The 24,717-nt window shown below is 41.6% G+C and overlaps 2 protein-coding genes across 4 annotated transcripts; one reads left to right on the top strand and one right to left on the bottom strand.

Annotated features, from left to right (window-relative positions):
* Positions 1 to 524: 524 nt before the first annotated feature.
* Positions 525 to 20,000, top strand: LOC104941125 (cyclic AMP-responsive element-binding protein 5-like). 3 transcript variants are annotated; one of them, XM_010766177.1, is made up of 11 exons: positions 525 to 587; positions 5,965 to 6,031; positions 6,466 to 6,559; positions 7,878 to 7,987; positions 8,386 to 8,615; positions 12,676 to 12,802; positions 13,084 to 13,155; positions 16,834 to 17,154; positions 17,644 to 17,928; positions 18,018 to 18,126; positions 18,974 to 20,000. In XM_010766177.1, exons 2-11 carry the CDS (start codon positions 5,978 to 5,980, stop codon positions 19,114 to 19,116), a joined length of 1,545 nt encoding a protein of 514 aa, XP_010764479.1. In that variant the 5' UTR covers positions 525 to 587; positions 5,965 to 5,977; the 3' UTR covers positions 19,117 to 20,000. The 3 variants fall into 3 exon arrangements, with proteins under 3 accessions (XP_010764479.1, XP_010764476.1, XP_010764477.1); XM_010766174.1 differs by lacking the exon at positions 525 to 587 and adding an exon at positions 3,376 to 3,590; XM_010766175.1 differs by lacking the exon at positions 525 to 587 and adding an exon at positions 3,636 to 4,030.
* Positions 20,001 to 20,987: 987 nt separating this feature from the next.
* On the bottom strand, positions 20,988 to 24,416 carry tril (TLR4 interactor with leucine-rich repeats). The gene has a single exon (XM_010766173.1). The coding sequence runs from the start codon at positions 24,168 to 24,170 to the stop codon at positions 21,678 to 21,680; it is 2,493 nt and encodes an 830-aa protein (XP_010764475.1). The 5' UTR covers positions 24,171 to 24,416; the 3' UTR covers positions 20,988 to 21,677.
* Positions 24,417 to 24,717: the final 301 nt, after the last annotated feature.

Below are 24,717 nucleotides of genomic sequence, written 5' to 3'. Positions count from 1 at the left end.
GATAGAGACCTATAACAATCATTGGAAATACCAAAATAAATGTAATTTTCACATTTTCATTAACTGTAGACCATCTATAGCAGGTTATTTACTTTACATGTGTCCTAAAGTTGATGATTAAATTAATCATCAGCTTTTGATAACAATTACTAAGAGTCTAATCAGGAACTTTTAGCTTGCCAATGAATAGGCACTAGTAGTCTTCCAGACATTGTGTGGATGTGATGCGGAGGAGCTACTGAACTTGCAGTGACCAGGGTCACTTAGGAGTGGCAGCATCACAGTCCCAGAATAACAACTGATTATAAATTCTTGGCTCTATATTCATCATAGCAAATAGCTGCTGGTTTACCATTTTTCCAAACATTAATTTGCAGTCATGTGCTAACAATAAATCCCAAAAGCACACATTTCAAATTTGTTTCAGAGAGTTGTACAGTGTGTACAGCATACAACACTCCTCTCTCCCTAGAAACCCAACAATTAACGGTGGAAAATGGAAGAAAACTCCGGAATCTGCAACGGAGGATGGATCCCTCCCCAGAACGGACAGGTGTCAAGTGTCTTGTGTAAAGATTCTGAAAAAGGTAACGAAATTACAACATAGAGCGCCCAAATGACCAAATTGATAATGTGAATGACAAAAAATGTCTAACTTGATCGCTGTTTTTAAATTAATATTGCAGGTTTATGAAACATATCGGTGCTTTACTGCAGCTTGCAACTGAATAAAAAAAATACCATTTGCAAAGTTACCCAGAGATCAAAATGGCACATGGGTGCTGGAGTTGGTATCACTGCACTTGTAGGCTATGTGTGTGTTTGTGCGTGCATCACCCGTTGACAACAACATCTATCACATCCATAAAGTTTAAGGATTAATGTTTCCCTGTAATGGCTTGGTTGTGAGGAGGAAACTGTAATGTGTGTGTGAGTCGCAGAGAGAGGACAATGTCCTTAAATCACTGGGGCTGGCTAACCAGGGCCGGCTGGCCTGTGTTGGACCTGTTAATCAAGCGTTAAAATGGCCTGTCATAAACCACTGGCCAGTGATTTCAGCAAACAACCTTAAGACCTAGGAACATTTTTCTGACTGTCCTCTATCCATCCAACCATTTTAAAACCCAGGCATACAAAAACATAAAATAAATTCCCATTCACAGCCGTTAGAAACACATGCGCTCACACAAACAATATGACCTCACCTGGTGTCCACACATGTACAGTATAGAAATCAAGTGACTTCATCAACCTAACACAGATGTTCTCTCTTACACACAAACACGTGAAGACACACACGCAACATAAACACACTCATTACACGCACATGGTGTATCAGAGCAGTGACAGTGACGCAGTTCCCAACACTATTGCGTAAATGAGAAGTGGTAGCATGTGTTGTGAAATGCAAGATAGAAAGGGAGAGACTTGAAGCAAGTTTGTGGTGCATGACATCACTTGAACTGTGTGTAGCGCACAATGTAACAGCTTGGGATGGATTTCAAATTGGCATGGATTACATTATCAGCTCTTTTTTCGCTGAAGACAAACATTCCAACCAGTGGATCTGCATGTTGGGAGAGAGATGTGTGTATATTTAAATATAACCATTTGTTACAGAGTCAAATGACTGTAACTTGGATTCTGTTCAACTTTAAAATACATGTTTCCAAATAATTTGCTAAATCCCACATTACCTACTATCTGCTGTGATAATAAATAGTCATAAACCATCATGGATCAAATCAAAACAGTTTGGCAGCGGAGCCAGATGTGAGATGTAGCTACAGTGAGGATAATGTTACGTGGGAATGTAGGTCAGTACGTTTGTTTGACCTTCGACCTTAAACCCCATATTTTTTTACAGACAGGGTGACATCAGCCTTCTCTAGGAAGCTCCCAGTCTGGCTGTTAAAAGCCATGCTGAGGTGAAAGTGCCAGATACTAATGGCTGGTGTAGCCTCTGAGTTATGGAGGTAGTTGTAATCTCAGTGGCTTTGTCTGCTCCAGGGCACCAGCCAGAGACTTCCTGTCTGCCGTCATACGCTTTTTAGTGTTAGTGTGCACTCTTCACGGGCAAGTGCGCCGTAAAACATCCCATATCTTCACTGAAAACAAAGCTCAGTGATTCACATCCACATGGGGGAAGAGCCCAAAACACAGTGACATCATCACAACTTCCTGTTTCTTCTTGTTTCCCTGGCAACCAGAATTTGCATACTCTAGGCGATTGGTGGATGATGAGTCAGTGGGGCTTGGTCCCGTTTTGAACTTCAATCACAACAAAACCATATCCCTCTGTTCAGCTGCAGGCCGGAAAGCCTGACCAAACATGGCAGAGATATTACTGCATGGCTTAGCTCAGCAGAGATGTGAATGACCAAAGTCCCCTCCTCTTATTTTGTACAATGGCCAATGGGATTTAATGTAATCATATAAAGGATATTGATCAAATACCATATCAGTGAGCATTTATTTATTTCAGTCAAAATCAGGATCAAAATACTTTATTTGGGCCAATTTAACAGTTGCTTTATTAAAAAATAATTAAATTAGTTGTATAAACATAGAGAAGTTAAAAAACGCACATTCTACTACAATAAACAAAGAGAATAAATATGTATATTACAATATGTACAGTAGTGCAAAAATATTAATATCGATATAAATTCTGAAAAAAAGAAAAGTGCTGGAATTAAATGTGTTACTTAACTGAAAATAATGTATCAAAAAGATACATAAGGCAGAATGATTATCCCTCTCTTTCTCATATATCTATAACATGATAAACAATACGATTTTAATACAAATAGCAATGAATAACAACTTATTTAATTGGGAATCTCTCCATGGAAAAATCTGTTTATAGGCCTAGTAATAATAATAATAACAATAATAATGATAATATGAATTTGTTTAAATTAGGATTATTATTATCCTTGTTATAATTATTATTATTAGGGCCTATTATTATACTAGCATTAGTTGGACAAAAGTTTGTTAGCCTGATATCAATGGCTATTACAAACTCATTACCTCATCATATTCTCAGTTTCGTTTTTTGGGATCAATTCGGTAAGAAGCCCTATTACATTTGACCTAAACTCAAGCCTGCTCTTGTTTCATAATAATCCTTTTAATTTAAGTTAAAAATAAGTCATAACTATCAGAAAAGATGGAAAAGCATTGAGGGTACTCATTTTCCGCATATAAACTAGATGCAGACACTGGGACCTCCCGTTTCAGACACACACAGAAAGAGGGGAGGGAGGGGAAAAAACAACAGTGTCTCATCCGCCCACCCGGTCTGTCCCGTGTCCCGTCACGTTGCGGTCGGTGTGTCTAGTTGTGTGTCTGTCCAGGTCCGCACCATGCTGCTGTCCGGTCCTGTCCCCCTACCGGCCGGTGTCCTAAACCCCGCCCCCCTTCAGCCCCTCTCTCCGTACGGGACCGCAATGATTTAGAACTTCAGGAATCCCACGTGACGTCACCGGGTGATGTAATGCTTCTGTAAATAGATCGTATTGTAATCTCGCTCCAGTCCAACGTGGTTCCTCTCTGGAGCGCCGCTCGTCCCTCTCCACTTGTAGGTAAGCCTGAGCAACTTTCATTCACAAAACTTTTAAACTCAAGTGACGCGGATACACTGTGCTGAGTTCATATTCTGAAGAGTATTTCGTTCTTATTTATTTTTGACGCTACTGGAAAGTTAAGAATTTTTTTGGCTTGGCTGTCCCGGTGAAGTCTCATCATCAGACGGACGAGGTTGAGCGCGAGTGTCTATTTGGGGGGTGTGACAGCACTCTCCATACAGCTGTGCCGGGTTGTTTTTTAGTTGAACAGGTTGCTATACGGAGCGTTAGGAAAGGAAACACACCAGCATGTTCTTGGGACACATACGGGCACTAACCGTTCGGCTGCAGGACGAGTTTCTGGTCGGAACCGCTGATTAAAACCTACATTTCAGAAGAAAAACGTATTCGATATTATGTTGTTGACGTCTATCCACCAAACATGGCAACTTTGAGAAGTAAGTAAGTTGCTTCTTTTGTTTTAGCTGGACATATTGTACAGGATTCTCAAGCAGGTGTTTCTTTAAAGTTGTATTATGTCATTTATCATGACTGCAAATAGAGGACAGAAAAAAGTCTTCGATTAAGTTGCAAATATATAATAGAGGCAATTATCCGTCTTGAATTGACAACGTGTTGTCTGGTCCGTTGTTGGGTTTATGTATTAAGGATGACGTCATTCCGCATTGATGTAATCGTACTGACAGAAGGTTTTGCTGAAAATGTGCTGAGTCTGCTCATCTTGTTCAAGTGCTGCTTAAAGTATAGAAAGAGAGCTAGAAAACAGTGGATGATATTTATGATTAACATTAACTACGCTTTCTATTTATTTACGCCTTAATATATCACATTATGTAGCACTGCACCAAGAAAGACTATAAACCATGTGCAGCAAAAGGATGTAACCATTTGACTGTTTCCACTGATTTTCTACTTTATTTATTTATCTATCTCTCTTTCTATCTGTAATTGTGTTGTTGTGGACACTTGCTTCATCATTCCATTTTGTAATACACACACACACACACACACACACACACACACACACACACACACACACACACACACACACACACACACACACCTATGAAGTCACCTCTACTTGCAGGGGTTGGAAAATGGGGGCTGAGGCAGGTTTAAACCTGTCAGGAGTAGGCCGACAGTGCAGCCCTCCCCTTGCCGCCTCCCACCCTCATTCCTTCTCTCTTCCATTCATTGTGATTTCCTCCCTCTCTTTCTCTTTCCCTCTCTCTCTCTCACACTGCCACTTGCCCTTCCCATTCCTCTCACCATCACCCTAATGTCCCTTTCCAACCCCCACCCCACACACTTTCCATTTCTTATGGAAGAGTGTACTTTTGTTGCCCTCTCTTTCTCTCTCCTCGCTCTTCTCTTCAGCTCTCACTTTCCCATGACACAAAGACCCACTTTGCTGTCTTCTCAGCACTTAATGCTCACACAAATGCAAAGTTTGCTTCAGGGAAAAGTGTGTAAGTGTAAAAAGTGCCCCTCGCTTTTTTTCTTGTTGTCATCCCTGCCATCTGCTTTACCGTTTCCTTTCTTCCTCCTCCCTGAGTTATCAGTAAACACTTACTGTGGTAGGAGGATGAAAAGTCAAGCGAGGGTCACCCTGCTGACCTCTACAAGTGTGTGAATCTCATTTGGTGACACACAGCTTCGAGGTATGCCTGAGGCCATTGAGTTGAAGGCTCCTTCCTTTGCTCTCAGTGGAAAGTTAGGGGTCAGCAGCAGCAGCACTTCAAATAGTTATAATTACCCCCAACAAGGCTTAATATCTCCATTCAAGAACTGAGTGTGTTGATCCGAGAGTCAGCGCTACATGCGGGTTCATCATTGTGCTCTATTCTGTCTGTGTTGTTATTTTCACCCTTTCTGACGTTGACTTTATTTGATGTTTTGAAAGCATTGTATCCCCAGATGAAAGCTTTATCGCACTACATTTACACAAAAGTAAATGATGTAAAGCTTTAATTCCCTTTTGTTGCCTTCATGTTATTAGTTATAATGAATACAGTATTTATTAAAGCACTTCTTCATAAAAAATGACTATGTAGCAATGCTGCTGCTCTCCCACTGGCACCAAAAGGATCATTTTCCTACAAATAATGTTGTGTCTCTGGGTGAAGCATTTATCATCTGTGGCACCTACTTCATTGCACACCGCCTCAACAATAAAGACGTGATAATAGCAGGATTAATGTATCGTATACGAGCTCACTGTGTGATTTATCTAAGGGCACTTTCTCTGAGTAATTAAAGAAGAGCTACGAGCGTCCTGCCGAATTAAATCATCACACAATGAACTGACATCCGTAGTATGCTTCACACAGTAATGATGAATTGTTTTGTGCTTGCTTCTTGTGTTTTGCAGGCTGGTGTATGACATGAATGACAAACAGGACAGGCCTTATATGTGCGGCGCACCCGGCTGCTCTCAGGTCAGTTTGATGTGTGGTACACCTGCGTATGTAAAAATATATTTGCAGGAAAATGTATGATTGTTAGTATCAAACTAAATTATTAACATAGGATACAGTCATCTATTGAAGATTAAATAATGTTGTGAAGTCATGGTTATCAATTGTGGACACTGGCAGGCGGACTAATGGGATTTAAATTGTAAAAATAAACAAATATCATAAAATATAAGGTAGCATACTCAGTTCTGTGCTAAAGAGCAATACAAAAAATATAATAAGAGTTCAATATATAACACAATAATTTTACATATAATCAACCACGTTCAGACCATTGTGACTGATTAGTCAGCTATAAGAGACGTCAGCTGATTTGATTGCACATCTCATCCCATGTGTCGTGTCATGCAGCTACATGCATCTCTTCATATCTTTCTCACTCTGTCGGTCTGCAGCGCTTCCAGTTAGAAGAGCATCTGACCATCCACGGACGTAAGCATGAGATGTCCCTCAAGTTCTCCTCCATCAAGGCGGATTTGCCCTTTACAGGTGAGAGAGCACAAGAGGGGAAAAAAACATTTAGCCAAGAGCTAATAGTTGAGTTTGTGTATCCCCATAAATACTGGTCTTGTGTGTTCACTTCTTAGACGTGCTATACTGTATATCACTCTGTTGTCTGTATGTGTGTGTGGTGAACTCTTTTCAGGATCAGTTCTTGATGAAAAAAATGATGACACAACGTTATACAATACGAAATCAGATAAGCTCGATACAGGCTTCCTTTCCTCAGATAGTCTGTGCTGTGAAACGGAGCTGCTCATGTTGCAACATGTACAGTATACTCCATCAGATTTGACAGAAAACAGTGATAACGCTTTCAGTGAAGACCGACTTTCATAAACCTCCTAAGATATTTTTAGTCCTTGTTTGTTTACATTGCAAAGTGAGAGGTGCAGGGTTACAGGTACAGGAGAGGAACTTGTGGGAGAATTGATGCAACTAAATGCTTTTGGATGCCTCAGCTTGTTACTGTGTGTGCCAGGGTTTCACAATAACACTATGTTAGTTTTCTGATTTATTGAAAATATTTTTACCAACATCAGATGGACAGTTTTATCAGTGCAAATGTGGCTTTTTGACTGTAAATATACCACAGTTTTTTAATTCTTGTTTTGATTGAATACATAATTGTTTTGTTCATCTTAAAATCTCTCCGAAATATTACAAGTTGACATTATTTAATAAACTTTTTTTATGCACAACCAACAGTCCAAAAAAGCTAAAAGCATTTAGTTTAAGCAGAAGCAGATGTAATGCATTTATGTTTGAAAAATGCCTTGACCACAGTAATTTAAGTTGTGTGATATCCTTTTCCTTTTCTTTTTTGCTTGATTTTCCCACAAGCGGATAGAAAAAGGGTCAGCATAACTCTTTTTGAAGAGCGGCTAACCCTGAAGAGAATGAAATTATTAATTAATTATCATGGGATTATGCAGGGATGTGGTGTCCCATTTTTGTGTTTGCAAAAATAGACAAGGGAAAAAAAAGTGCTTTAACATACGTGTAACAGCAAATTATCATTCTCTCTTCGTCCTGCAGCCTGTCACGCCTCCTGCAGGAAATCTCATGTCAAAACAAAGAGCGCAGCTGACCTTTGACCCCTGCATGTTTAGGCGGCTCAGAGAGACAGGCTGATGTTATCACGGAGAGAGACAGAGCAACGCTCAGAGGAGACTTGTTTCTCCTCTTTGCTTAACAGATCGGAAAACAGTCGATTTACAAATCAAATAACAGGAAATACTTTTATGTTGTAGCAATTCATTCATTTTTTTTTTTTTTTTTGTGTATTTGTATTTCCCGCTTCTAGACCAGACTCCGACGCCAACCCGGTTTTTGCAGAACTGTGAAGAAGTTGGTCTTTTCAAGGAGATAGAGGAAGAGTTTCTTCAAGCACAAGAAGAAGAAAAGAGCAAACAGGTAAAACATTTCTGACTAAACCTCATCCTAACTTGAGTCTTAACAGCAAGAATCAAGAAACAATGTTGACTTGTGCCGTGCTGTTGATAGGTGTTTGCTTGTGAGCTCTGTCAGATAAGCGTTTTGACTGACACCCGAGTGTGAGGGAGATAAAAGCAGTCAGACTCAATTAGACGATTGCAGATATCTGACCGGCATTGAGGAAAGACACACCGGGCGATCACATTCCCCCCTGTAAATTAAACAGCTACACATCAAACACAAAATATACACACACCTAAATAAATGTACGCACTTACACGTAAAAAATAACCACACAAACACAAACACTGACTGAAAGAAGACACCGCAGGTTTAAAATTGTCCCAGCTGATTGTCGCTCACACTTCTCTCCACAGACGCTTCCTCATAATGGGCCTTCCTGTATGAACCAGCAGCTAAAATCCCAGCTTCAGCACCAGCACCCCCAGCCACCGCTGCACCACCCCCAGACCCACCCCCTGCAGCACCCGCAGTCCCACAGCCCCATGATGGGCCCCAGCTGCAGTCTGAACGCCCAGCAGGCCCTGTCGTCCCCACAGTCCGGATCCGTCATCACCCAGGCTCCTTCAGCCCTCACACACTCAGGGTGAGTACGGCAGCACACACACCTTAAAAGGAGAGTTTAAAGCTGGTGTGAAGAAGGGACTTATCCATAGTCAGTGTGTGAGCTGCAGTAAAGGATGGTCAGCATGCTGCCACTTTGGAGAAATATGTACAGGCACAGAAGATAAATAATGTACAGCTGTGGAAGGGGGCAGCAGCAACACATATTTTCATCACCCTAAAAGAAATGACTACAAAAAAAATAAAGATCACTTTAAGTGTGAGCTATATAAAGAACATCTAAAGCTTTACCTTGAACTTTCCGCCAGGGAACTGAAGCCGTTTTTTTGTTTGTGTAATTTTGTGATTTTGTTGAATCCAAACTAACCTTTAAAAACACTTTAGTCACCAAAAAGCATATATACTGACCAATCAAGGCAGCGGTAGACAATAACTCTTCTCGGTGGTGAACTGACTTTGTCAATGGAGCTTGGTGGCTTTGAAGAAAGCGCAGGTAACAGCTGCAGATCCCAATGGAAAGGGCTGTCTAGGGGCAGGGTAACATGGTCAAATACTCAAAATATAGCGTTCATTTGAAATGATAATGCATTTATTTGAAATGGCTAAAATACATTTTGCCTACAAATGTTGTCCACAGCAGAACTTGGCTTTGCTTCCGTGCTATTCCTATTCCTGGGGATTTACTGACCACCTTGACATATTGATAATTCCCTCATAAAACCCTGCTTTAAAAAACCCAAACTATCCCTTGAAGGCATCTATTTTCAGCAGCAGAACGTATTGCCTTCATCACATATAGACACACACACATATTTCCTTTTAATGTTGCCTTTTCTCACTCTTTCTTCCTCTCCTTCACCCTGTCTCGCCCATCCTGTTTTGGACGTATTATAAATCATTCTGCCTGGGCATTTCCCCCTGCATAATTTATCACTGCACTAATGAACTGAGAGAAAGGAGGGAGAAAAATAATACAAACATCAATTTACTGCAAGAACAAAGTCATAGCATTAGAGATTGATAACTGCTACACACACCCACTCAGACCCACTACTACTGCCCACCCTGCCACCCAAATACTGCCTGTGTTGTGTCTGTGAGGCTCAGAGCCTGTGCAGCCTCCTCGGCTCTGCGGTTATCACCCGTCCTTCAGACAGATTAGAGTAAGAGTTCCTGTCTTTCATCTGAGCGGCTCCCAGCAGCTGCTTTCCCTCCGTCTGACATTTCAACATTGGATTTGGATTTATATGTCATCTGAATATCTCATTACATTTACCGTGGGTTGAATTAACAATGTTAATACCCATTTTTCTTGGAGCATGCTGTTTGATGTGAAAAATAGTATTGTTGTATTTCAAGCATGTCAAATATAATAAATTATTAAATGATTAAAATACCCAAGACTTTAGCCGATGAAAAAGTAACATTGTATCTTTAACTGTAAAAACTACATTCCAGTTTACCTCAATGTGGACATTTTGTAACTGGTAAATATCTAAAATTGCATCTGTCAATAGATTATGATTAATCTTTATATTTATAAGTATTTATAAAATATGTTAGTTGAAATTATTTAAAAAAGAATCAAACAAAAATAGTCTCGAGCATGTTCTGTTTCTCCATGCTATAATTAAGTGCTTTTGCTTGTAACGCCATCTTCCTACTGCCCTTTCATATTTACTGCCAGCTTCTTTCACAAATTGTAATTTAACTGCTACTTCAGTGATTTAATTTGTCTTTTCTTTCACTTTCCATAAAATATGGTTCTTAATTGGTTTGTCTACTAGCCATAATGTCACCTAATAAATCAGAAGAGGCAGTTTTATAATAACATTATACCCTGGGAACATTATGAATACATAGTCAGTGCCTTAAAGGGGAACACTTGCAAATCTAATAATTACAAAAAAACATTTCCCATGGCCTAGGAACGTTTATTCAACATTTGGAGACACATGAGAAACCTAAAGCCAGAAACTAGAGAATAAAGTGTCAAACTTGTGATGTGATCAAGTATATACTGTAGATCTGCTATATAGACAATGACTGGAAGACAGATTTTGTTTACCAACAGAATGTTTTTGATCTTTCTCCCACATTAGCATCATTATTTGTAATGTTCCCATTTCCTAAACCAAAAAGAAAATGCCCTGACACACTAAGAGCATGCCCCTTGGTGATGTCAGTGTTACCTCAAACATCTTTCCAAACACATTGTCAATGAAGCAGTGTCAGACCTGATACCTGATGACATCATACACTTTTGGGTTTGAGTCATTTTACAGCCTACTCTTATCCCGACACCCTGTCTTACAAAAAGAAAAGCTCTCTCATTCTGCTTGCAACATATAGTAGACAAACAAAGCCTCTTTCCCACATTAGATGAACCAAAGGGCCAAAATGACATTATAAAGTCCAAACATCTGTCCCCGGGCAGACAGGACAGGACTGTGGGCAGTGACTGAGGCTTGATAATGGCACATCAAATCAGTGCCAGCTGAATCCAGACAGCATGTTAGTCAGTGAAACCAGCTAAGTGTTGCTAAACGAACCACGGATCGTGTGTCTGACTGTTTCCCCTCGTGTTTACGACCAGTTTCCATAGCGACCTGGTTTCTAAATGTGTCTGGCTGTTGTCCCGGTAGAACTGTTGTGGTTACGTGAGGAAATGCTGTTTTGGTTTGTCTGTACTTTTTTGTATGTTAAACGGGCCGCATACCCCAGATTCAGTGGTGACATCATTGCGGATGACATCACCGCGGCCACGGCTGCCCACGCTCTCTTATTGGCTGTGAGCCAGAGCGGTTAGCTCAGCACATGGCACCCCGGGTCTCTGCACCCCCCGCTGAGATCCCTGAGCTCCTCTCCTCACGCTCAAGCTGTCACTTTTTTCCATACCTCTGTTTTCGTTCACTTGTTTCGCCTCATTACAGTTTAGTTTCTTAACCTCAAACCTCTGTTTACGCCTTCCAGCCCACAAACAATAACAGTTAGATTGTTGTTTGTTTTTTGAGGGAATGCTTTTGTCCAGATTTTAAGTGTTTCCTCACCCAGATCATAAAACAGCTCATCTTCTCACTTGCTTTTAGTGGTTTGTAGATATTTTATGTTTTATTTGCCCCACATTTCCACCTCTTAGATTTCTTACCCTGCTAGTGTTGCCAGGTTGGACTGGCTCGAGGTAATCCAATAAGATCCTAAAAACCACCTTCTCCCCTTTTCTCTCATAACACTCCCATGCACGCAAACTGAGATCCTCCCTGTTAAACTCTGAGGCAGGAAAATAATTCAAGAAGTTGAGTCATGCAAAATACGGTCACCCTTTTTTTAACTATAAAATGTAAAAAAAAAAAAATCCTTAAATGAAATAGATTTTAAAGTGTTCGCAGAGGAATCGATGAAAAATAATTCAAATTTAATTAGAGCCAGATTGGTCCACATTTGGCAAAACTGCCTCCACCTCAGAACAGTGGAGGTAAATATAATAAAATGGTTGTGCGAACAGCTTTGAACATTTGTTTTTTAAATGATGGAAATAGAAACAACTCTTTCCAGAAACAGATGTCTCTCTTATTCTGGATAATCCACAGAACAAAAGTGTTTGATTCGGATTATTTGTTTCTAATGAACAGTAAAGTCTGTGGATTATCCAGAGTAACTGGGAAATTGTTTCTGAAAAGACAGTTGAAATCCTTAACTGTTTAAATGTATTTAGCACCTCAAACACAATTCCAATTGGCTTCAAAGCATTAGGATGGAGGCAGAAAACTCTGAGATGGATATTTAAAAAAAGGGACACAATCTGTTTCTCTTGAGGTAAATAAGTAAATGTGTTGCCAATGCCAATTGTTGGTAAAAAAAATCAAATAGGATTTAACCTAATCCATCTTCTAATCACTGTGATTAATGTCATTCATTATTTCACCCCTAGTTGACTTTTTGTTGACCATGTCCATCTATCTCTGCCATTTAAGCCATACATGTTTAAACCTGCACCCCTCTCTGAACTGGATAAGTGAAACTTTAGCCGTGGATGTCTCTGACTCGTCCCTCCCTCTCTCTCCCTCTGCGGCCGACCACAGGCCGGTTCCCGGGTCGCTGTCCTCCCTCCTCCACATGCGAAACAGACACAGACAACCGCTGCCAGCCTCCTTACCTGGCACGCTGCCAGACCCCGCCATGCAAGGGGCAGCTGCTCAGCACATGCCTGTAAGTTCCAGAGACTCACACACATACATTTGCATCCAGACATGCATGATTTATGGATGCAGGTATAGTGGCCAAAGTGGTCAAGTTCCTCGAGTTGGAAAATATTCATGGCTGACAGAAAAAATCACTTCACTCTTGTGTATGAATTAATGAAAAGTGTCAAACTCCAAATGGATGTGACCTTGTGAGGAACTCTTTATGCTGGAGGTTATGTATGCGCTATAGCTTTTCCTTGTAACGCTTGAAAGGTTATTTTTGTGTCAATTCCTTTCCTTCTTCAGATGGAGAAGCAAATGTCGTGTGTAATGGGTTTACCCGGTCCTGGACACAACCACGCCTGTTCCTCGCCTCAGGTACTGAGCACACATTTTCTTATTGTTTCTCACTGATTATTCGTTTCCTTTTCCTGTATGAGCATAACATACATATATACAATTGCTGACAACAGTTAGTACAGCTGGACCACTCGTGGCTTCTTGAAAACCTATACCAAGGCCATTGTTTTTGGAATAGAGCTGATAGTCATTTCTTAACCATTCTTATACTTGCACAGTGAGAATAAAGCTACAACCAGGAGCTGGTTACCTCATATTAGCACACAGGCTTTAAAACAGGGGAGAACATATAGCCTGAATCTATCCAGAAGGGACTAAATCAGCTTTTCCCAGCACCCCTAAAGCTCACCTATTTAAATGTTATATCTCATCTTATTTAATCTGTACTAAAACTAACATGTTAAATTGTCAATATGCCGTTGTAGTCCCTGTAGGCGAACGCGAGAAAAATAAATGAATGGCGATAAAAACTAATACAAATTGGGAAATTGGGTGTTTGACTGAACATTCAGATTCAACAATAATTTGAAGCGATTCTGTAACAGACTTCAGAAAGATAAAGAAAATACATTTCTGTAATTTTACTCACAACAGCCATGTTGCAGGATGTCGTTTTGTCCTTTCTGCCGCTCAACTAAGGGAGCGTTCCAAAAGGGGAAAGTGACTGGTCTTTGTGTCACGGTTTATCTTTCAATGTGCCTTATATTTAGTGCTATATAGAGCTATCAATCTTCTTATGTAATTCTCCAACTGAAATTAAATAACTATATTACTCAAACTGCTGTCCCATTCCTCTGAAATTGAAGCCACAAAACACACATTCTGCCTTTGGCTTATTATTCTCTAATCAGGACAGGCGGGAAACAGAGTGTAATTCTACACTTTAACACACACACACACACACACACACACACACACACACACACACACACACACACACACACACACACACACACACACACACACACACACACACACACACAGGTCCCGCACCACAGGAAGTCCTAATCTACATGCTCTCCCTGGCTTTTCTTGGTTGTTTTATTTTCCTTGTGTCAACTTGCTCTCAATCTCTACCCTGGTAAATTTTACATATCCTCTTTCTAGGTGCATGTAGTATAAATTTTTAAATATGTGTGCTATCAAAAGCAACTTCAAAGGGAAAACTGTGAAAACACCCTGCGTCCACCCAAACACACACACACACGGGTTATGACTTCATGTGCAGAGCTTGTATATAGAGTGGCAAATGAAAAGTGGTCTCAGGTTTTGGAGCTGCTCAGGTCGCAGGTTCAAATCTAAACCTTACTTATTTGAACACGCACACACAACCCCCTTTTCTCCAGACACATTTAAATTGTATTCTATTATAATTTAGTCTCGTCTGATGTTGTGTTTTAAAATTCCGAGGTATGAAACATGACCCTGCTTCTGTAAAACCACAAAAAGGGTTATTAACATGCCTCTGTTGTACAGTGACTCCACTCTCAGCTGAAGAGGAAAAGTAAACGTCCAACAAGTGGATCAGTGTTTCATGTACAGTTCTGTCTTCATTCACTGATCCCTCCAGACAGAAATATCAACGTGGTGTGTCATCCAGGCCAAGGAGACCCATGATGTAATCACAGGCCCCAGTGTCAGGCTGTTTCTATGTAGTATACAGAGCTGAGATACTCACGTCCCGTCCTGTTTGGTTGGTGTGTGTGTGTGTGTGTGTGTGTGTGTGTGTGTGTGTGTGTTTGACTGGCACTGGGCTGGCTGGCACAGACAGACTCGGTGACCTCATCCTTGGCAACGGCTAAATGTGCTCCCTTTTTTCGCCGTTGAATGGTTGAAGGGGGAAAAAAATCTGCTTCTTCTCTTAGAGAAATATTGTGTAACAGGGAACAGATAGCAATATTGCCGGAGAGAGAGAGAGGGAGGGAGGGAGGAAGGGTGATGTCATGCTCTAAACATGACCTCTCCCTCCTCTGCTGAGGGGAGGAGAAAGGTGAGATGAGGTTTAATTTAGCTCTTACAGTCTGTTTAGTCAGATGATATGCGGGAATGATAAAGTGTGAAGGTACCAAGCTGCAGACTGCAGCATTTATTGGAACACATTATCCCTCTTATCTACAGTTGTTTTCACAGTTGTGGATAATTGGGAGAAAAGCCGATGATGGGCTGAGCGGGAGATAGTGGCTGAGAGCGGTTATCATTTTAATTTTGAGACATTTTGCTACTTAGAGGTAGAATACTGTGGGATACTAAGGCTCGTTTTACCCGAAATGGCCCGAAGTGGCCTGTATGTTTGATAGCTTATCTGCTTTTAGCATGCACTGTTTATATCTGGATAAATATATCTGTACATACAGTCTGCGGTTGTTACCAATTTAGTCGGTGTTGGGGGTCAAGCACACCAAGTATAAGAGTTGTGAAACATTTATGTATGACAACAGCTCTTGGTGTTAAGTGTTTAGTGTGTCACATCGTTAGGCTTAATAACCCTGTGGGCAGTAGTGGAAAAAGTACTCATCCTTTACTTAAGTAGAAGTAGTAATACCACAGCCTAAACATACTCCATTGCATGTAAATGTCCTGAGTTCAAAATGCTACTTAATTCAAATGAAAAAGTAGTCATTAAGCAGATAGGCTTTCTTGGGTGTTGCATTATTATAGAATATTATTCTGTTTATTTATTATCACTTAAAAACACATATAAGAGTTTACTTACTGTATTGTTTGTGGATCCAAGTTGGATACTCTGTTTACTAGTGGGAAGATTATTATGTTTCATAAACCGTAAACACGTCATGTCATTATGTAAATTGACAGCATTCAGCATTCAACTAAGCCATTTAATAAAGTGGCTTAAACAGAACTCAACCCCAAATCCATCTAGGCCTAAATGGATTTAAGTTGTATTTCATTCGTTGACAAAAGACTTTCAGTGATACAGAAACTATATTTCACTTGCTGTAAAAGTCCTTCCTGTGTCCTCTTATAGCAGGTTCACAAGCCTTTGAGACATTCGAGAGTCTGTAACGTTCCTAGAGGCCATGATACAATCAGAAGGAATCTGCTGTTTAAATGAGAAGATGTGATAATATACAAACTATTATGAGAGTGTCAATTACTGAGGTTAATCTCTCTTAAGGATATGATATCTACAACTCTTGACTCACAGCACACAGCCTTTTCAATAGCAGAAATGTGATATTTGTGAGGTATGCATTGGTTTGGGTGATTGCACATGTGGTCAACATAATTCGAGGCTGACATCATATCTCATACATATATACATATTGTTATTTTCAGCTGGTATTTAATGTGTTATGCAACATCAAATGTTTTTTTACAATGACTCAAGCTGTGGAATGTACTTTAAGTACTGTACTTAGGTACAATTTTGAATGATATTCAGCAGCAGTTTAAACAAAGTAGTTCAAATGAGCTCTGCCTTAATGCATCAAAAATCAAATCCAGTAATTGAATATATACTTTATTTGATTTTAAAATGGCGCATAACGAGTACTTTTGGTATTTTAAGGATCCATTTATAATTTTACATAAATAAGATTTTGAATGCAGTACTTTAACTAAAGTATTTTTAAATGAAGTATTGCTACTTTCACATGTTTAAAAATACTTATCCACCACTGCGTGTACCACATGAATACTTAAATATATATTTGGTCTTTTTTTGTCTCTTCTCAGAGATCCAAACAGACGCTGGGCCATCATTTCCAGCAGCACCACCCTGCCATGGTGGGCATCAACAACCCTGTGACAGCCATGGATCACATGATGGAGATGATGTCACAGCGTCATCAGGCTCCACCACTACAACACCACCCTCATCCTCCTCATCATCCGCAGCTTCCTGCTCCGCCCATCACTTTCCAACAGCGATGCCACGCTCCGCCTCCGCAGCACATGGGAAGTCCCCACAGCCTCCACCAGCAGGCTCACCAAGCCCCGCCCCCCCACCTGCACCAGGGCTCGCCTCCTGCACCACCCCTGTCTATTCCTTCACAGGTACGATGCTTTATATTTACTGCTTTGCCCAGTGATGATGGTGAAACCTGACTTTATATCATTACCATCAGTATATATACTGTGCCGATGAAGGACCTACTGTGTGGAGGTTTGGGAAACATTCAGAACAATCTCACATCTGTTTTTTTGCTAGAATACAGCTGAACACTTTCAAAATGGGCTGTTTATCATGAAATAACTCTTCATTTAAAATTCGTTTTTTTGTTTGTTTGTTTTACTTTATTAAAATGTAATGACAATGTTATCAATATTATGAAAAGGGTACGTTTAATAAGGTTAGGCTTCAGTTGAAAACTATTGGGGGAGTATTCATTTACTTTGGTTTGAACCGTGATGACCTACTATTGCTATTCAGAATTTGTATTTGTATCCGAGTTGTATAGAACAACTAAAATATGCTAAACTAAATACATTTCTGCATTACGGCATGTTAGGGTTACTTTTTAAAGGTTTTTTGTTTTTTTGCAGTTATCACCAGTTGCGCAGCAGATGCATCCACCCCACTCCCAGCATTCAATGCAGGCAGATAGTAGCTGCAGCAGTGGAAGTGGAAGTGGAGGAGGAGGAGGAGGAGGGGGAGTAGGCAGCCACCGCCGCAGGAGGACGGCAGACCAAGACCCCGACCAGCGCAGGCAGAAGTTCCTGGAGCGAAATCGGGCTGCAGCCACCCGCTGCCGACAGAAGAGGAAAGTGTGGGTGTCGTCGCTGGAGAAGAAAGCTGAAGAGCTGACACACACTAACCTGCAGCTACAGGTGGGACACACTCTGCACACACACAAGTACACACAAGTTAACACAATCTGCACTTCAGGGATACTAACTGCTTCTCTCTGTGTTTCCAGAACGAGGTGACGTCACTGAGGTCGGAGGTGGGTCAGCTAAAGGAGATTCTGCTCACCCACAAAGACTGTCCTGTCAGCGCCCGGCAGAGAGAGTCACAGGGGTATCCCAGTGAGTAAAACAACTGCCCCCCTCGCTAGACATCTCACCAGCTTTTCCAGATGCCTGACACCAATCATCTCCATCCACCACTGAGGGAATAATTCAGAAACTTTGTATGTGCACATAAGCGAATACCCCATGGTGACATTGTGTTTTTATGCAAAGCCCCCCCCCTCAGCAAACAGATAGCGACCTTAAACTGTATCTAGCTGAGTGCAACTAAACAGCACTTAAGAGTAAAAACTCTGCTTTTAACCCCCACAGTCTCCAAATATTGGTACATGCACTTTTATTCCTATGGAGAGCCAATCGGGGGGAAGCACTGCACTCTCTTAACGCTCCACTTAAAAGGAATGCATTTTTCATTTCCATTTTCATGCTCATTTAATGAACTCATACTTGATGGTATTTGAAATACTCTGGAGTGAAATGCAATATCTTTCCATTTTGCCTTGCATGAAGCTAGCTTGGAACAGCGTGCCCATCTTGCACTCCAGACAGGTTCAAATTAATGTTCGACAATAATTTAACCTGTATGTGACCTAAAAAGGAAAGAAAAAATATACTGCACCTTGTGGCCTAAAAGAAAGCAGCCATTATGTTTTAAAATGTTGAGTTTCAGAGAACAAAGATGGATGCAATATTGGCATGAGTTACTTTCGTATATTTCTATTGTTGTCTTTTTACCTGTATGTACAGTATTCATTTGTTAAAATAAAAGAGATATTTTCCTTTAATCTTAGCCGTCGTGTTTTTTGTAATTAATTTGCATGCATAATGCTTACAAACGGTGCTCACAGAATGGACAGTCCTCACAGGATCGGTGTCTCTGATTGACAGCTGTCTCTGATTCCAGCTGCAGGGGTGAGCCCCGCAGGAAGTCCCATCCCTCCAGGTCCTGGGCCTCATCTGCAGGCCGTCCAACACAACAGCATCTCCACCTCCTCGGCAGCTGAAGGCATAACAGGGCACAACCCCACGCCTGGACTACAAAGATGAGGGGGGGCTGATGAATCCTATCAGCCTGAATTACCTTACAATAACACTTAAGTCCGACTCAGCATCATGTATTTGCATTATGGATGAAAATGCTGAATTGGATAGGTGAATGTATACATCCATTTGAACATTGAGGTATTTTTTTCTGGTTGGAAGGGAGACCAGAACCACATACTGATACATTTCCATAACAGGTGCAAAAATGACCTTGACTGAGATGGTTACATGGCAACTGGATCCTTTCTGCAAGCCTGCTACGCTCTGACTATGCACACACACCATCATAAAACATCTGTTGCTCTTATATCTTGCACTAATTTAACAAACATTAGTTTTATATTTCACACTATATGCCTTCTAGTTGATGCCTAAGCATCTTCTCAAACCTGTATTTTTCTACAAATAATTCATATTTACATAACAGATATTTAATTTAAGATTTTAAATCAAACCTACATCTGTCTTGGAAAGCCATTTAAAACGCAGTTGTACAGACTTTCCATTTAGGCCGGGTTTTTTTTGTACTTCTCACTAAGACACTAACTTTAATCTGCACCTCATATTTCAATCCCTGTCAGGTAATACAACTTCTCTTATTCTGGTAATTCAATATATTTAGATCTTTTGAAATATTGTTCATCATATAAAACATGTCAGAATTATTTTTGACTCAGGAAACCTGTGATTTTGAGTAATGATATTATAAATATCTGATTGTTTCTGTACATACAGTATGGTCTAGTCTGCCATCTAGTGACTGGTTTTGTTAGTGGTTATTGACCATGATGGCTGGAATGGTCAGCATAGTGGATCATAGGGAGGCGTGTGGTGCAGTGGGTAGTGTGTTGGTGTTTGGATCAGGGGGTCACAGGTTCAAACCCCACTGCAGTCAGCATGCCGTTGTGTCCCTGGGCAAGACACTTCACCCTAAATTGCTCCTGTGGGGATTCAGTATAAGTCGCTTTGGATAAAAATGTCTAACAAGTGACATGTAATGTAATAGCCTGTGTTATGTTTGGCCAGTACATAGACATCAGTCATCTGTATTACGCAAAACAAAATCTAACATTTTATTTGCCTGACTGATATTTACTATCAGTTAAGTGTCCCAAACTAAAGGACTTCATTTTGGTACCAGCTGTAGACTCTTGGACTTTTTTGTCAAAAGCTTTCCGTTCTGACTTCCTGAGTGTCTCGTGATATTAATACATTTTGTATCCATGCATTTGTGCATATGTGTGCGTACATGTGTTTTTGTGCATGTGTGCCTGATTTGGACTAAGTGTGGGAGGCACTCCACCCTGTCTACTCGAACAAAGGGACTGACTAACTAATCCCAGACCTCCTTTTGACATGCATTCAAAAGCACGGATGCACATGCACTCACACACTCGCTTCTCCAACATGTTATTGCCATTATCTTCCACTCCCTAGCACATGGTGCAGGTCTCCCTTTATTAAAGAACTTCATATTAGCTGCATAGTAAAACTCATTAATGCAATTTTAAATTAAATAAATATATTTTGTTAAAACTAGTATTACTAGTGAAATGCAAGGGACCTATTTTGATGAAACATTCAAAAAACTATAGAAAACTACAGAAAATATTATCTAGCATGCTTGGCTGAGGTCAATAACAACTACAAATACAACATAGAGTTCAAGAGGTTAACGCTAGTAATCTTTCTGTGTGAATATGTTATTTTTATAAACATATAAATATTGAATAATCTTATATTCTCTAGAAACATAATCCCTTTGTGATGGACATTAGCAGTGGCTTAAATAAAAGATATTTGAAAGCCACAGAGACAGTAAAATCTGAATTAAATCATCTAATCATCCAATCAACACTCAAATGACAAATCAATCACATTGTTGGGGACTTTACTTCTTTGTGTAATGAAGAATTATATATAAAAGTACAAAACATGATACATGTGATACAAACATGTGTTTTTCCCTGCCACCAGCAGCTATCATTACATACTGTACAAAAAGGAGACAATATGATGTCTATCAACTCAACGTTAGCACCTTAGTCGAAATCAGTGAGCAATCATTCTTGCTTACACACAATAAGTCTTACTTTGACAAACACTCGCAGGTGCAAGGAAATGAAAGAGGAAAGCCACAAAGCAGGAAAAGGAAGTCAGAGGGATTGTACTTCCTCTGGTGTCTGAAAAGGCACTGATGAGCTCAGCTGTTCTATTGTCAGTTCAAACGTTTTCTTACGGTCAAGTGAAAAACCAAAGACTCAAAATAGTGGGATTGTTGACTTGGTTTGTTCAAATCCATAAAATCACCCAATGTTTTTAGTATGGAAGTGTGTCAACAACAGAGGGAAATACACCAAAGATTGCAGCCCAATTCCTGTGTTGCTGTGGTAGATGAATTGACATGTTTACATTTTGGAATGTTTATTTCTAGTCTTTTAATTTTTAATGTACAATTCCATGTCTTTTTATGCTGCTGCAACGCAAATATTTCCCAAATTGGGATCAATAAAGTACTTCTTATCTTATCTTAGAGTGTAACACTTTAAGATATGTTAATGGCTCTAGTCAGAAAATCTCTGCATTTCACTATCTCTACGAACACTACTGCTGTCCAGAAAGCGATCACAAGGGAACTCGATGAGGTCCCCTTCCTCCAGGGGTGCAAGTCGTGCGGGACGGCTGCTCTGGTAGGTGGTGAAGTCAGCTGACACCGAGGCGGCGGCCACTGCGGTACGAAACGGTCGCCGGGTGGAGTACATGTGTCGCACGTGCACCGCCGTCTTCCTCTTCTGCAGCCTCCTCTTCAGGCTCCGCCCCAGCCAGACGCCGCCGATGACCAGCAGCAGCATGGCGTTCCCAGCCAGCGTGGCCACTGTCACCAGCTCGAGGTCAGAGGTCAGCATGCCTCCACGGCTGAACCCCTGAGGAAGAGTGACCAGTCCTGTGCAATGTTCACGAGGAGCAACCTGGCACACAGATCCTCCCACTACTCCCTCCACACACACCATGTAGGTCACATCTGAGCTGAGTTCTCGAAGGGTTACGGAGCGAGCTGTGCCGCGAGCGTAAACGTACCGGGGGAAACGATCTGCGGTACCAAAGCGGTCAAACTGAATCCGATAGTGGACTTCATCTAGGCCTGGGCCAAGTCCTCCTGAGTAGCGCTGATGATCCCTGGTAGTCCAGTAGATGGTGACAGTACTGGATGTCACTTGATCCACTGACACATTAGTGATATAATGGTGGTTGAACTCACATGGATCTGTGATTACTGGTAGAGCCTCCTCGTGATTTGACCTCAGAAGGTCAAACTTTTCTCCTGACTGGAGTGTAGAGGCAGTGATGAGCCCTGAGTTTGGATCAGTGGAGTTTCTGTCCTGGTTTCCTGTAGGTGTTGAAATAGCTGTTGGTTCAGTTCTGGATGTAACATTTGACCTTCGTCTACCATTGCCACGTTTCCCAGGAGCCTCTGCCGCAGGTCGTGACCTTGGGCTGAGTGGCCCTTTGTTTGGTTTCTTTCTTCCTGGTGAAGAAGATGGGTTGGCATCCTCCACACCTCCTTCGTCCTCCTGGATTTCCTCCTCCTTCTGTCCTTCTCTCTTCCTCTTTTCTCCCTCTTTTTTCATTATAACTCCAAAGCTGTTTGCCTGTCTCAGATCTTCACCTGTTTCCTCCACCTGGACTTCCTCACCTCCCTCCTCCTGCTTTATTGCATCCACCTTCCCTATCTCTTCCCCCTTCATCTTAACCAACACACCCCCTCCTCGGCTCTCCTCTGGCCCAACTTGGCTACTACACATATGGGTCCAGTTCCCGAGGGGCTGCAGCTGGGAGCTGTTCACATAGTCCAGATATTTCCCCCTTAGAGTTACAGGGTCATGACACTGCACAAAAACAGTCAATAACTTTCCCTGAGAATGCGCAGCTGTCATCCATCTTTTCAGCTCCTCCAGGCGACAGTCGCACGTCCAGTTGTTGCCCTGGAGATCCAGGTTGTAAAGCACGTTGTTGAGGGCAAAGATGTCTCCTGACAGGCTGGTGAGCATGTTGTTCTTCAGCTTCAATACCCTCAGATGTTTAAGATGGGAAAAAGCCAAAGAGTCCACTTTAGAAATACGGTTGCGACTGAAGTCCAGCTCCTCGATGCGTTCAAGAGAGTCCAGGAGACCGGCTGGGATTTCCTCCAGCTCGTTGCCATCAATCAGAAGCTCTCTGAGGCTGGACAGCCCCTTCAGAGCCCCGCTGTCCAGGCGGGAGATTCTGTTGTTGCTGAGGGACAGTTTGGACAGCTTTTTCAGATTTTGGAACACGTGGTTTCCGACGTGCTGAATTTCATTTTCAGACAGCAGCAGGGTTGTCAGAGCTTTGAGTTGGGAGAAAGTTAGGGCATTGTGCACGGCTGACTGCTTGTTGTGGGCCAGGTTTAGAAAGCGCAGGTTGGTGAGTTTAGAAAAAGCGTTTCTGTGAATGTGCTGCAGCTTGTTGAATTCCAGATGGAGGTAATGTAGACTGGTCAAACTTTTAAAAACAGAGTCCTGCAGAACTTCTATTGAGTTGCCATCCAGACGCAGTTTAACAAGATTATCCAAGTCAGCAAAGAGCTCTGGTGTGATCTCCTTAATGTCATTATCATTTCCACAGAGAATTGTTAATTTCTTCAGGGATTGTAAAGTCCCAGCAGGTATACTTGATAAAATATTATGTCCCAAGTACAGCTCTTCTAACTTGGAGAGTTTCTCAAATGCTTTTGGATGAATACTTTGTATTTGATTGTACTGTAAATTCAATCGTACAAGGTTACTATACCATGTGAAGTCAAAGGCAGAGATGTTCCCAATGAAGTTGCCCCCTAGGCTGAAGATCAGCAACTCCTCGGGCACACGCGTGGCAGGTTTGGGCACAGTGCGCAGCCCTCGGTTGGTGCACATGAGGTGCTGCGGGTGCTGACAGTCACAGCGCTCGGGACAAAGGATTGTCGCCGGTGAGGAAGAGATGAATCCATTGAGCGACAGCAGGATGAAGCAAATCCCCGTCAGGGAATTGCCGGTATCCATTCCCACTGCGCAGGAGAGACTGGTGCAGCATTCGCTTTCTGTTGTTCAGGTGCAGTCGCCCCTCTCCCCTGTCACGCTGCAGATAGACTCGTCCATAATCCACTTGTTGCTCTTAAACATGCAGAGAAAAGTGCAGTAGGCTACACGCGACTCCAGCACCACTTAGCAGCATTTTCTATAGAGCAAATTAATTAGTACCGTGCTCTCTGATGCTGTCTGAGGGAACGCTCACCACCCCAAAAGCTTCCATCCCCAAGTGGTCATCTGCAGCGAATTACAGAGTTCATGCGCAGAGCGTGCTCTCAAACACACACATACAAAGTCCCTCCCCCGCAACTCTGCGACCCTGCCAAAACCAGATGTGCACAGTTCTTGACGAAGGAGATCCAGAGCGCTGCGCGTTCACGCACATAATCAAACCAATACACACGTACACGAGATCTAGAGTGAGAGAAGGAGGGTGAAACTGAGCTGGACCCCATGACCGAGTTTTATGCGCGCCCCCGCAGCCACCGGGGGTCTGAGATCTGGATCGGATCCCGGCCGG

Source organism: Notothenia coriiceps, unplaced genomic scaffold (genome assembly GCF_000735185.1).
Source record: "Notothenia coriiceps isolate Sejong01 unplaced genomic scaffold, NC01 NC01_scaffold00003191, whole genome shotgun sequence".
Taxonomy (NCBI): domain Eukaryota; kingdom Metazoa; phylum Chordata; class Actinopteri; order Perciformes; family Nototheniidae; genus Notothenia; species Notothenia coriiceps.
This window is presented reverse-complemented; position numbering and strand designations above follow the sequence as displayed.